The sequence below is a fragment of the Pterocles gutturalis genome, unplaced genomic scaffold (genome assembly GCF_000699245.1).
Source record: "Pterocles gutturalis isolate BGI_N339 unplaced genomic scaffold, ASM69924v1 scaffold26506, whole genome shotgun sequence".
Lineage (NCBI taxonomy): Eukaryota > Metazoa > Chordata > Aves > Pterocliformes > Pteroclidae > Pterocles > Pterocles gutturalis.
The window spans coordinates 745-13,997 of record NW_010103754.1 but is presented as its reverse complement, the minus strand read 5'-3'; the positions used below and the strand labels follow the sequence as shown (position 1 = coordinate 13,997).

The 13,253-nt window shown below is 37.0% G+C and overlaps 1 protein-coding gene across 1 annotated transcript in view; it reads right to left on the bottom strand.

The window, feature by feature from the left end:
• The window catches only part of VPS13D (vacuolar protein sorting 13 homolog D (S. cerevisiae)), a gene marked incomplete at its 3' end in the record, with an annotated part of 53,675 nt that extends 41,799 nt beyond the window's left edge, over positions 1 to 11,876 (bottom strand). Inside the window, exons 1-18 of the mRNA XM_010086826.1 lie at positions 11,780 to 11,876; positions 10,834 to 10,911; positions 10,396 to 10,586; positions 10,008 to 10,088; positions 9,243 to 9,359; positions 8,921 to 9,025; positions 8,409 to 8,579; positions 7,940 to 8,040; positions 7,152 to 7,320; positions 5,887 to 5,979; positions 5,204 to 5,414; positions 4,520 to 4,699; positions 4,090 to 4,220; positions 3,271 to 3,343; positions 3,008 to 3,178; positions 2,146 to 2,276; positions 1,144 to 1,276; positions 18 to 508 (exon numbers count right to left, since the gene is read on the bottom strand). Coding sequence (XP_010085128.1) covers positions 18 to 508; positions 1,144 to 1,276; positions 2,146 to 2,276; positions 3,008 to 3,178; positions 3,271 to 3,343; positions 4,090 to 4,220; positions 4,520 to 4,699; positions 5,204 to 5,414; positions 5,887 to 5,979; positions 7,152 to 7,320; positions 7,940 to 8,040; positions 8,409 to 8,579; positions 8,921 to 9,025; positions 9,243 to 9,359; positions 10,008 to 10,088; positions 10,396 to 10,586; positions 10,834 to 10,911; positions 11,780 to 11,876 — 2,724 coding nt within the window. The remainder of the gene's footprint in view (positions 1 to 17; positions 509 to 1,143; positions 1,277 to 2,145; positions 2,277 to 3,007; positions 3,179 to 3,270; positions 3,344 to 4,089; positions 4,221 to 4,519; positions 4,700 to 5,203; positions 5,415 to 5,886; positions 5,980 to 7,151; positions 7,321 to 7,939; positions 8,041 to 8,408; positions 8,580 to 8,920; positions 9,026 to 9,242; positions 9,360 to 10,007; positions 10,089 to 10,395; positions 10,587 to 10,833; positions 10,912 to 11,779) is intronic.
• Between the last annotated feature and the right edge of the window lie 1,377 nt (positions 11,877 to 13,253).

The following is a 13,253-nucleotide window of genomic DNA, read 5'->3' as shown; positions in this document are numbered from 1 at the left end:
TTCCCTAAATTTAAGGCATCAGAAGACTTGGTTTCAGATGTACTCAGTTGTGCACAACAGTTCTTCAGAGCCAGTATTTTGTCTTCATTGATGTGAATTTTCAAGTCTGGCAGAGTGCCAGACAGGACAGCCCCTGGGTATTTTGGGTCGGACGTGTATATCAATCTGCGCTCCAACTGCAGGTGAACATTGAATTTTTCTACCACATGAGTTGGACCCACATCACTATCTTGAACGTGTTTCCAGTTGTCTTTCACTCGGCCCACCATGATCTGAAGGTCCATAAATGAAAGTGTGTATCTCTCATACATTTTTTTACTCATTAAGTGTGCTTGTAGCTGCTCTTCACTTATTTCTACTCCAGTAAATTCAGACATTTTGATTACACTATTTGTGTCAGACTCTGGCGGTGGAGTATTGGGGGGAGTTGCAAGAGGTGTTTTATATTCCTCATCACTCAATTCATTGATCTCTGAAGAAAAAGTATCTGCACTCCTTTTAGATTCTTCTGTGGATTAAAAAAATAATAGTAAACAAACAAATAAACAAAAGTATTCTCCTCCCTCCTTGGATGTTCTCCATCATTACCTGATCATCCCGGCTGAAGTTGTGATTTTTTTAAACACAAAGAATATCCAGTACTGTTCTTGTTTCCTTCCACTGTCACTTTTTTTTTTCTCAACAGGATATTCACTACACTTCTTTTACATGCATGCAGATGTCAGTCACAATGTATTATAGAATCTATTAAAAGACACTATGGTCTCATTTTTTAACCCACTTAGTATTACTACTAATCAAGTTGTTAAAAAAAAATGGTAAAGTGGTAAAAATGGCACTACGTAGTTTCACACCTGTTCACAGCCTTCAAGAAATGTAAGATATCACAAGGGGAGCCTTTAATTTAAAAGTCAATCCTAAAACAACCCCAAACCCCCAACAAAACAAAACAAAAAAATGCACACCCCACCCCCATGATTTTTAAAATGTGTATTGATCTTAATTAAAAATGTATTGATAATAGCAGAATTATTATGTGAAACTCTATGCATATATAGGGGAAATAAGCTTCAGACATTTCTACTTTCTACACAGACAAAAAAGTGGAAATAAAAGGAAAACTGCAATAATTCGAGATCATACCTTGAGAATTGGTAAGTAATATTCTTCCCAGATCTACAACAACTAACACTGGATCCACAAATTTGAAATCATCAGGAAAGATCACCTGAGGGGCAGAAATATCAAGGCACACGGTCCAGCTTTTGCTGTTTTCCTGAAAGTTAAGAAGAAAGATATAATAGCTCATCAGAAATAGTTTCCCCTCACATACACAGAAAGCCATGTCAAACAAGTCAATCTAGTTAGCCACATTTCACCCCAAGAGCCAGCCTTCACAAACGATAGCCACACTAAAGTTTGGCAGCTTCTTAAACCACGGACTCTTGGTACCATCAGTGAAGAGACATTTTCAGTAAGTGAGACATCCCGTGCTAAGACAGATGCAATGAATCCCTCACCAGAGGAGCTCCCCATCTGTAAGGTGAGGGGAGTGAATCTACCTGCATGGCTAAGAGAAGGCATCTACCTCTTACATGACACTGGATCAGATAAATCCTTGTCAAGGCGACCCATAAATACAGCGTGCCCTAAACTCTTTATCGAACATCAAACTGTTACTTTTTAAGAACAAATATTTTTTCATTTCACTGGAAACAATACAAAACAACTATCTTGAATCAATATAGTTATCTCTACAGTCAAGGATTAATGGCACTGATACATATATTACTTGAAAACTGAAGAATGAGCAAAAACCAAAGGTGGAACACTTTTTAAATTTAGAAAATAATCTCTAAATAAGCTACACAGAAATCTAGTAAGTTTGACATAACTCCAGTGCACAGTGGGGCAAACAAATTGGCATGAAGGCATGTCAGTAATGGGGTCACAACAGGTCTGCACCACAAAAACTGACGGTTTGACAGCAAAAGAAATACTACAACACTACATGTAAAACTCCCAACTTTCTTAAAAAGACCACCACACAAACAAACAACAAAACCCCCCCCGCTCTTTAGAGCTTCAAGTCCTAAAACATATGGCAAAAAAGCCTACATAAACATTTTGGGGGCAAAAACTTACAATGAAGTCTCCTACTAGTAAACGATCAATAGTTTGCCTGATTTCAGCTTTAGTCTGCATTTTCAGCTTGTTGTACTGTCTCCTGGCAGCTTCAGCCACTCTTGCCTCTAACTCAGATTGATAGCCGAAACCTGCACAAGAGATACAAAACTGACTTGGTATAATTCTGTTCATTGGTTATTGAATCAGGAAAAAAAAATAATTAAAAAAAAAAATCTATTTTAAATTTTCTTTTAAATTAAATTTTTAAATTTATTAGTGAAATACAGCACAGGAAAACAAGGCAGTTGAAAGCCACTGACTGTACCTACACAGCAGGCTGCTCCACAGAAAAAAGGAAGTGTCTAAACACAAAACAAACAATCCCACCAAAAAAATACCTTCCCAAACTTTTTTCCTGGTCTTTATTTGACAGACGTTCAACCTCAGTTACTAAATTGGAGGGAGACAGGAAGGGCAATAAGCATGGCAACAGGGCAAATTCTGACTAAACATTAAGAAGTTTGTGGAATGGATACGCAGTCTTTTTTTTGTTTGGTTTGTTTGTTTTAAACTTTACTCCTACCATTTATGGAAATTGAAATTTAGACTAGATATAAGGAAGAAATTTTTTACAGTGAGGGTGACGAAACACTGGAACAGACTGCCCTGAAGAGGTGGCACATGCCCCATCCTTGGAAACATTCAAGGTCAGGTTAGAAGGAGCTCTGAGCAAGACCCAAGAGTATTGCTTAATTTGAATTTTAAACTGACATTATTTGGTTAGTGATTTGTATTTCTAAGAATGAAAAGAAATAAAAATCAAAGGTAAGAAAAGATATAATAGCACAAACCCCATCAAAAAAACAAATTAAAGGTTAACCTGAGGTATGAACCCTTCCCTTGTAGAAGAAGTCAGCTACTTTCTTAATGGCTTGTGGATTGTAAATAATATTTAGAGGTCTGGTACTGACTTCCAGGCGCCTCTCAAAATTGCTGTGGATTGGATTTCTTTCATACAGCATCTCAAACACTGGGGCATCTGCATCTGCAACTGAATAAAAAATGAGTTACAAAAAAGCAGCTGCAATTGTTTGGAATTATCTCATATGTTTGTTATCATCAAACATAACACTAAATCTTTACCAGTGTTCTGATTAGTCATTTCTGAGGACAAACTCTGGAGTCCAAAGGAAGACATGCAGCCAACCTCTTTTTGCTGGTAAGAATTGAAAAGAAAAAGATTGCTTAGATAAAATCAACCAAGCCACCTGATGTAAGCATAAAAGTCTTTTCTCTATTAGTCTTACAGTCACTTTATAAGTGAATTCTATGTACAATCTGAGATTATTATACACACTTTTTTCCTTGATGCAGTCAAGCAAGAGAAGGAAGTATGAATAAGAAGCACACACTATCCACTCATGCAGTGGACAGAATGAAGTGCAAATTTCAGACAGTTCTCTACAAAGTACAAAATACATGGGAAATTCTCATGGAATTAGATTCAAATTCTGTTTGCTGAGACGTGATATTTTAAAACTGCTCAGGAAATCATCAGGAAAAAAAAATTCAGTATTTCTGCCTTTAGTGTAACAGTATACAGGTGAAATGAAACCTTACTTGGGCCAAAGAGCTTTATGAAAAAGAACAACCACCGATTAAGCAGCAACGGTGATTGCTCTAAAAATTAAATTTTGTTCAATAAATTATCTTCAATACATATAACTGTAACTCTAAAGATACAAGCATTCAGAGAAAACAATGAAGAATTCTACAAATGATCTTCAGAAAAGGAGGAGAAAAGCAAGTTCAACAAGTCGAAATTCTTCTTTAAGACTTTTGTGTTCTCTTTCTGGGATAAGACACAAACCAAGAAAAACATGTGTTGAGTTTTGGAACACAACTACTTTAATACACACTTATGCATCCCACATAGTAACTTAAAGATGTTTTTTCACCTACAGGATTCGGGAAAACAAGAACAGGAAATATGGTCCCTTCTGTTGCCAAATCCCTCAGAAAAAGACCACCAAGCTGAACTTTGAGAAGGGAAGAATTTCTGCGAGGAAGGGATTCTGCTAAGATCTTTACACCTGGAATATAAATACATAAAGTGCTTTTATTGCTTTTAGTACACAGCATAGGCTTTATTTAAATTTTACAGATAACAAATATCATCCAACAAACAACTCATTTGGAAATGCTTATATATATTTATTTCTACTATAAAAATTAAACACAGAAATTTGGAATACATTACAATGATTGTGAAGCATATATATCTATAGTTGTCTTCCTTTCACACATAACAATGTCTAAAATTAGATTTCTGTGCCTGACAGTGGACAAAGCTCCAGTCTTTTTTGAGAAAGAACATATATTGACTTAATACCTGAGAACTCCAACTGCATAAAAGCAATCTCCTCAGCATGCACCGTCTTCTTCTCCTTATGCAACAGAGTGAAAGAGCCACCCTGCAACTGTAGATTTAATTTAGCAAAAACATGATCCCTCTTTGTAAAGGTATTCATGCTAGAAGCATCTGCAGCAGGATCAAAAAATTCATCTGCACCTAATTAAAAAAAACAAACACCACATTAAATAAGTACTGAAGAAGAAAAAAGTCTCTTAGAAAACAAAAAATAAAGCAGATATACCTTCTTCCTTAACAAAACTGAATATTCCATAAAACTCTTCTGTTTCGATTAAGGTAATCTAAACATAAATTTACACAGAGCCCAACAACCCAGTACGGTTAACGTTATACCCAGTTGCAGCACTCATGCTAAATGACCCCCACTCACCTGAACTGAAAAGGTCCCAAAGCTCTTTGCCATAAATATCTATAATACTTGAAGAAAATGTATTCCACATATCGCTTTAGAAATCAGTGGGCACACTAGTTACTGAGATTTGTTAACAGGTTACTGAGTTTTAGACAGGCTCTGCTGCCCAGGTACATCAGCTGACACACACAATCTTTTAAAGAGTTGTTTCTGTTCCCTCTTACCAGGTATCTAACTACGGCAGCATTAGCAGCTTTAAAAAGAAAACAGAAAACATGACATTTCCATACCTAGCATGTCTTCTGGATTCCACTGTTCCTTTGGTTCTGGCAGCAGCCCTTCAAAAGGTTCACCTTCGTATGTTTGCTGAGTGTATCCATACCAACCTCCCCAGCCAGGAAACCAAGACTGCAGATACTGCAGCATTCCACTCCTACTGCCATGGGCAGATTCTGCTGTAGGGGAACCTCCCGGGGAATCAGGCAAAGGCTCTTTAATACTCTGTGTTTGAACATTGGAGACATACACATTACTGCTGATAAATGAAAGAATATCACAAGTGTACAAAAAAAGTCACAATAAAAATATAATTCCATCTACTATTTATTCAGCACTTCCTATTTTATGAAGTGTGCTCACTACAGCCATTTACCATGAGGCTCACTTTTGCCATATATTTATTCTGGGAACATACTCGTTATACGCCCTTCTTGCCACTCTCTGTTTTTCAGACAAAGAGCACTTGCCCTAGGACTTCTGTCAAGAATATTATTGCGAGAGATCATCACACGGTGCAACTGACACAACAGTAAAAAATGGAGGAACCGAGCATGGTTTGCAATTTTAGCATTAATGCCAAGTTTCTAAATCAAAACAAATACATGCTAACACTCCCCAGCAGAACAGAACGCATACCTCACGATAATTCACTTAAAGATTCCGAATACTACCCTGCACGCAGAACGTTCCTCACCTCAGCTAGGTCATGAAATTTATCATGAACTATCTCATACAGTATCTTCAACTCCTCATAAGTTTGCTCATCCTCAATACGATGCATTTCTTCCTGAAAAGATTAAAAAGGTAAAGTAACCCATATTACAAAGTTAATACTTTGCACGGTAAAAAAATTCTTGCTCAACTATATCCTCCTATCATGCATCAGAAGCAAGGTCAGCAGCACAAAATTTGAGTCGTGGAAAATAACCTGATGTAACAGAATGAGTAGCTTAGCCAGGACCAAAAAAAGCTTGTATCTTGAGCAAAGAAGGTAGAGGAAATGAACTGCATAAACCGGAACAATGCTGTATCCACATCCCGTTAGTTACACACGTACTGATTAAGAAGTTGTTTGTGGAAGCTTATGATTCACCCAAGTCTAAAAAATATATCACAGAACAAGAAAGCAAAAGGCATTTTTCTAGCCCAATGGCATTGTCTGTGTTACATTTCACAGGTCTGCGGAAGGCAATACTCCCTACATGAAAGCAAAAGCCTCCTGCTTTGCCAGGCACCGTAAAATTTCTAGTACACGGACTTACTGCTACAGTTCATGTCTAAGTAACACAGGTAAGGATTACATACCACTTAAAGTATCAATAGAATCACAACTGTAATTAGGACAGGGGAGGCACGAGGCACATAGTGCCCTGAACGGATTTAATTAAAAAGTTCCAGTACACCTGGAGGTAAAAAGCAGCTAATTATAGTTCACAGGTTTTCTTTCTGAAGTAGGACACAGGTTCATTTTCCCTCTAAATTCTTCATCCTAAAATCAACTGGTGAAAAACAAACAACAAAGTGCCTCCAACCACCATCAAGTAGCCATAATTTTTGCCACATTATCTACCCAACCATATGGATGACCCGACACACTTCTGATATTTGAATACTTTTTGAGTCTATAGAGAGAACATGAGTTAAGAAAGCAGCTCACAGACTGACATGTGCATTCTATGAGAATTAACGCTATTTTGGGTAAAAACCAGTTACAGCTCAAAAAAAAGACAGCTTTTTGCACAGCAAAACAAAAACACAAGAACTCTGCTGCTCACACACCTCCCACAGGCCCAGGTTTCAAGCACTAAAAACTCAGTTGTGGTCAAAAGACAGTCTGTTCAGTGAAAATGGCATGCAGCAAAACTGTTTCTAAACTAGAACAGATTCAAATTTGAGAAGATGAAACAAATCAAATATAAGATTTTCAATCAACATTGTAGAAAACTCAAATCTAAATACCTGCTCTGCAGCAGACAGTGCTTCCCCCTTCAACTTGCTATAATACAAGTCAGTGTAAGATACTGCATCTTGGGCCCGATGTAATGCGAACTCCCAGGTAGAACGTTGTCTCTGCTCCCTGATCTCCGAAATATTAGCATTCAAAGCAAAGATCCACCATTCTCGGCAGCTGAAACATTTTAAAATTACTATATTACCAGTATGTCCACAAAAACAAATGCATGTCAAACTGGTGAAAGCTCCAGAAGCTCAGTGAAAAAAACAGAGGGTAACTGGTCAGAAAAAACATCAGTGTGAAGAGATAGCACACGTGAGCTAGGTCTACAAATTGTGTAGAACAGCGCCCTGCAAAGTCCCCACCACTTCAGTGGGATTTAGCACAGCTGTTACATGTACATAAGGCATACACAACAAAATGTTGAGTAACACAGACCTCTGGTCTGAGCTGATACCATTTTCCCTACCTATCATTAAAAGAAAATCAGAGCTCTTTCCACAACGAAAATTTCAGAACATCAGTGGGTGCATGGGGGTAGAAACTCCAACTTAATTTCAGTCCTTGGAAGCTGTGAAAGATGGATTTAAAGCCTTAGGAGAATCATTTTAATTACACCTCAATATTTAAAACTGATTTATAAGGTAAGGGAACAAAACATAAAAAGTGATACTCTAATATATAATTAATACTACTACTTTTTAATGTCTGTCTTCATCCTAGTCTCCCTATAATAATTTCTAGTACGTTTTTAATATCATATTAACAACACCACACATGTAGGCATACTTACTTCTCTGTCACTGTAACCTTTGGTCTCCACTTCCTGAATTTAAGCTGCCGTTCCTTTCTAGTCAGTTCCTTTAAAAATCCCATGATCTGCTGATACTGCATCTTTTAGTAAAAGAATACACAGATCAATTAGGCAATATTGGAGTGCTTTCTAAATCAAAGTGGAGGAAAAAACAAAACAAATAACCAGCCACAGGCTTAGTTTATCTGCATCAATTTGAATTTGTAGACATTCTGATAACCAAAACATAAAGGAATATCTTCTTTAATCAGTCACTTTGTTAGAAACTGACCATAAAGTAGTGTGCAACACAGCACACAGACACCCAAGCGATCTTGAAGACTAACTAGTCTGGACACCCAGCACAGCCTAACAGAGTTAACAGAGCTCATGACAGCCTCATTTATCCTGCTTCTCAACAGCCTCTGTTTCACATACAGAGAGTTAAAGGAAGAGGGTTGGTATTTACCTGTGAAAGCTTCAAGGGTATAGTCTCAAGCTGAATGTAACACTCAAGTCGTGGAGTCTGGCGTGATCTTAAAGGCTCCTTAGAACAATTTCTCTTAAGAAGAGCAGAAGTGCATACAGGTTCCATGACGTAATTATGATCACGGCTTTCCATACTTTTATCCATTGCTTCCTGTGGGTTACAAGCAAATTTATTCTATAAGAAATGGGTGTACAATACTTATTAGGATGCATTGGTTTCATATATACACACTTTATTGGCACGTCACGCCATTAAAAAAAAACAAACCTCTTAACCATGTTCTCTCTTCAAAGGTAAAACAAGATATTTCACAGCACAGTCTTTGTGAATTGCACATGTATCTTACCATTACAGAATGAAACCATAAACTTCCATTGCTCTTAAAAGCACCAGATGCAATAAATTCTAAGTCAATTAGGTCTGCAATATAGAAAGGAGACTAACAACAACAACAAAGTATCTCTTTCATATGCAAAATATCTCTCTTGTACCTGTAGCTGGCCAGGAGGCAGGTCACCCAATAAAGTGCAGTTAGTATCCCAATAAACACTGAAGTCGGCAACATCCAACTGTTTTTTCCGCATCAGCTTCTCTACCTAGAGTAGAAAAAGTGGAATAAAGTCAAGATCACATACCACATGCCATGCAGTTTTCAGTTCTACATACTCTATAAACAACATGAAATGCCCGGAATCAATTTATAACAATAATCAGAAGATTATTAAAATGCCATACTAAATGTTTACTAGCACCCATGAAACACAGCATCGCATCTTAGCGGCTGTGAGTTCTTGCAAACAAAGTTATACTTACTGGTTCAAATACTGCATTTTGCATTGAAACATTTTTGATGCATATGCCAAACGCAAATGGCTGCAAAGGATTTGTGACACCATCTTCAAACCTCAAATGGACATCCTGAATTTTTAGCTAGACAGAAAAAATAAAAAAAAGCCATTATTAGAGACAATTATTTACATCATTAGAGCGGACAGCAGTACTATTCATTACTCAGCCTGGGCCAGAATTACAAACTAATAACAACACAAGGCGACCCAAACTAACTTTACTTTGGTAAAGCCTTTGAGAGCACCGAGTTTTTGTGGTTTCTTGGAGAACGTAGAATCCAGGACCAAAAAAAATACAGATACTCTAGTCTTGAGCTCTTGCACCAAATAGATCCTTCTCAAACATATCAGGAAAAGCAAGTAGTCTGCGGCACCTTGCTTCTAAATTGCCTCTACTGAGTTTCGGTGGGTTTACAACTAAAAGAATTAAAATGTGAGCAAAAACCACCAGATTTCATGCAAATTAATTATCCACCTACTGTTACAAAAAAAAAAAGTTTATGTTTTCGCCTTGGTAAAAGCAGGATGGAGGGTTTTTCCTTTCTAGAAGTCCCCATCAGGACTAGTTTAAGACTGAGGGCATGAAGGTCCAATCTGAAAAGGGACTGTCTTCTGCCAAACCTGTACCTTTGATTTATGTATTTTTTTTCTGAGGACTACACAATGTAAAGCACAGTTGGCGCACATAATTCTTAACAAGTGGGAAAAGCTCTACAATGCAAAGGCTTACTTCAATGTTTTCTACAATTCTTGTGACTACAGATGCAGTAACTGAGTACCAGTAAGATTCCCCTTTCTGTTGTCGTTCTTTCTAAAAGAGAAAATAGGGATAAGCATTAAGCACCACTGTAACAACTGGTCAGGAAACAATATACCTTGTTATACTGAAATTACTGTGAGCAAGGAGAAAGAAAAAAATAAAGTATTTCAGTATCTCCAACATACTTGGGACACACAACATGACAGGGTGGGGTGGGGCAGAAATTGCACTATGTCAGCACGTATGAAGCAAATTCTAACTTAGTTTCTACACATTTGTTCTCCTACTTGTTAGGAGACTTAAATGCAATCCATCTACCATAGTGGTTTCTTCACCATGAAAGACAAGCGTGACTCACTTTCCATTTTTCTTCAAGTGCTAGAAGAAGGGCTTTCTTGTGTTCTCTCTCTTGCAACTTTTCCCTTTCCTCATCAAAATCTTCTTTTTTTTCTGGTGCACCAATTAAGTGCAGTTTTGAGACAGATATCACCCATGGATCCACATGTGGGCGATAGAAAGGTATCTGTAGTGTTATTTTGCCAATGAAACCTAGATATACAAAACAGAGATGCTATCAGATTCCTGCGTAAACATATTTTATCACCCTTGGAAAACCTGAAAGAAAAAGCGGTGTAAGAAACAAACAAGCTAAAATAGAACTGAATTACCTGAAAACCAGGTTACCTCATCTGTTCAAGCTTCTGACTCACAGGTAAAGGTTCTTCTAAAATATGCAATCCTTTATGCAATAGGTTTATAAATATTTGTCCTGCACACACACAAGCAAAATACAAACCTGCCTTTACGTCAAAGGGTAATTCCAGTTCCTTCAAGGCATCTTTCTTTAGTGGCAAGTTTTCCAATTCAACAGCACCTATACAAAGCAGAAACAAAGACAAGTCTGTTAAACAAAATTGTTAGAGAATGCCAGCTTGAACATTATGACCCTAAAAGGGCTAGCATCTCATAGGATTTCATGAGAACACCGCTTCAGGTTGTGTTACAATTGTTATTTAATACACTTGTTACTTTTCCAATGCCATGTGCTCTAACTATTTGATGAGGTCATCTAGAAGGTTGATGAGGTCAATCTTCTACAAGCTTTTAGATCTGAACTTTATTGTAACCAAGGAGAAAGCTTCTACTTTTTGTTTTTTCAAAAGAGATACTTAAGTATTTTCTCAATATTACAAAAAGCACACACAGAAAAGCTTTGTAGTGTTATAAAATATTCTATCAAAAAATAGCAGATAATAGCAGCAAAAGGTAAACTAGAAAGCATTGATTTGAGGACTCTGTAAAAAGTACAAGACTCATGAACATGACATGACGTAATGTAAACCGGAAGTCTTAATTACAGGTGAGTAACTACTAGCACCAAAACGTAAGAGGTAAAGACTGCAGAATACTTCCTGCCACAGCCCCTCAAGAGGAAAAGTATTAAGAAAAATGACACTCAAATATTACATAAATTAAACATGCTGACAAGATACGCTAAGTATACTTTTGAAATTTTCATATAAATGGGTTTAACAGTGTTGATAAAAAGCAACAAAGACAGGAACACAAGAGAATTTACTATTAATTGTAAAGTGCTAGCACAAAACTCTGTATTAAAAATATTTATATAAACAGAACCTTAAGCGATTTTTTCTATTCCACCTTCCAGTTATTACAAAACATTACACTTTTTTTTTTAATTGCTGTATGAAAACACTACAGGAGATACCACAAAGCCTCACCCTTTAGAAGAGCGACTGAAAGTTGGTCTGTGTTCAGGTTATTGACATATTTGCCCAAATAGGTGTTAAGGACCCAGGCTACCAATCCTTCCAACATGACTGTCCTAGAAGAGGGCAACTAACATTTTTCTGTCATTTTCCGGATTTATGTTCCATAATTACAGTCTTGCTCTGAAAGAAAAAACATGAAGGAAATGATTGTCTGAATACATACTCTCAGCAGAGCTGATGTACTGCTATCACCGTAATTCTTATAGTAATCAATCTAAAAAGCAGTAAAAACACTAAGCTTGATTTCTGCCTTAAAAAAATGCTTTATGCTACGCCCTTTTAGCCTCAAAACAGAGTTTCATATAGAGCTTTGATGATTACAGACCACTCTCATTTGCATATTAAGTTCATCTTTCCATCCTTTTTCTAATCAAAACACGACATTTTCTTGCAATAATCAACCAGGTCAATCTACAATCCTCTTCCAGAAAAGGGAAGTCTAAAATTCCACGTTGATGTGAAGCGGTTTTGCACTGGGCTCCTCAAGCTCTGCTGCCAATATTTTCTTCAAGTTGCCAGTATTCTGGTTTTGGAAGCCTGGTCTAAAGTAACAGCCCAGAGCCTTCAATTGTATTTTTGTAAAATTCTTATATGGCATCTGTGGAACAACTCACCCCTTTTTTGGGAAGAGCATAAATGCGAGAAGTAATCAGATACAAGTCCCATAAACAGCTCACCAACAGTTACTCTAAGAGGTTTTCAAAGTGATAGCATACTATTATACATTACTGCATCAAGGAGGGGGACAAAGGTACATTAGCAAAGCAACACCAGTGACAGATGCAAACATTTCCCTTCATACTCTTCTCCAATCATTTCTGTTTCAACTTATGTGGTAATCAGACCATTAAAACCATAAGTCCCCGTTCAAGTTTTCAACCAGTGAATTGCAAAACTATTAGCTTCTGCAAGGGCAGGATCAAGCATGTTATTTCAGTCAGGAAAAAAAGTATGCAGGCCGTATCTTGGGGTCAGAATGCAGTAAATGTATCAGTTGTGTTCAGAAAAGTCTCGCAACCCCACAAACCTCCCTAAACCAGTATACGTAAGACTGAGTGCAGCAGAGCAGAAAAGCAAGATATGTCAGACTTACATCTGACAATCGAAGAAAACGACAAATTCAAGAGTTACATTTTCAATTTCATATTAAGATTCAGAGTTTTCCCATAATGAGATTTGTTTGACTTCAGGCACCCTCATTTAAGCCTTTGCTTCTTTTTAAAAAAGCCAGTGAAAATATTTAACTAATACAGTGAAATAAAATAACCAGCAAATAATGAAAGGCTTTTTCTAAAGGCTGAAAAGTGAAACTACACTGTCATGCAGAATGAAACACAGCCATTACAAATAACACTGGGAGGTGTCTATCATTTCGCAACATTTTTCAAAACCAATAGTATTATTCCACATAATAAACACCAAG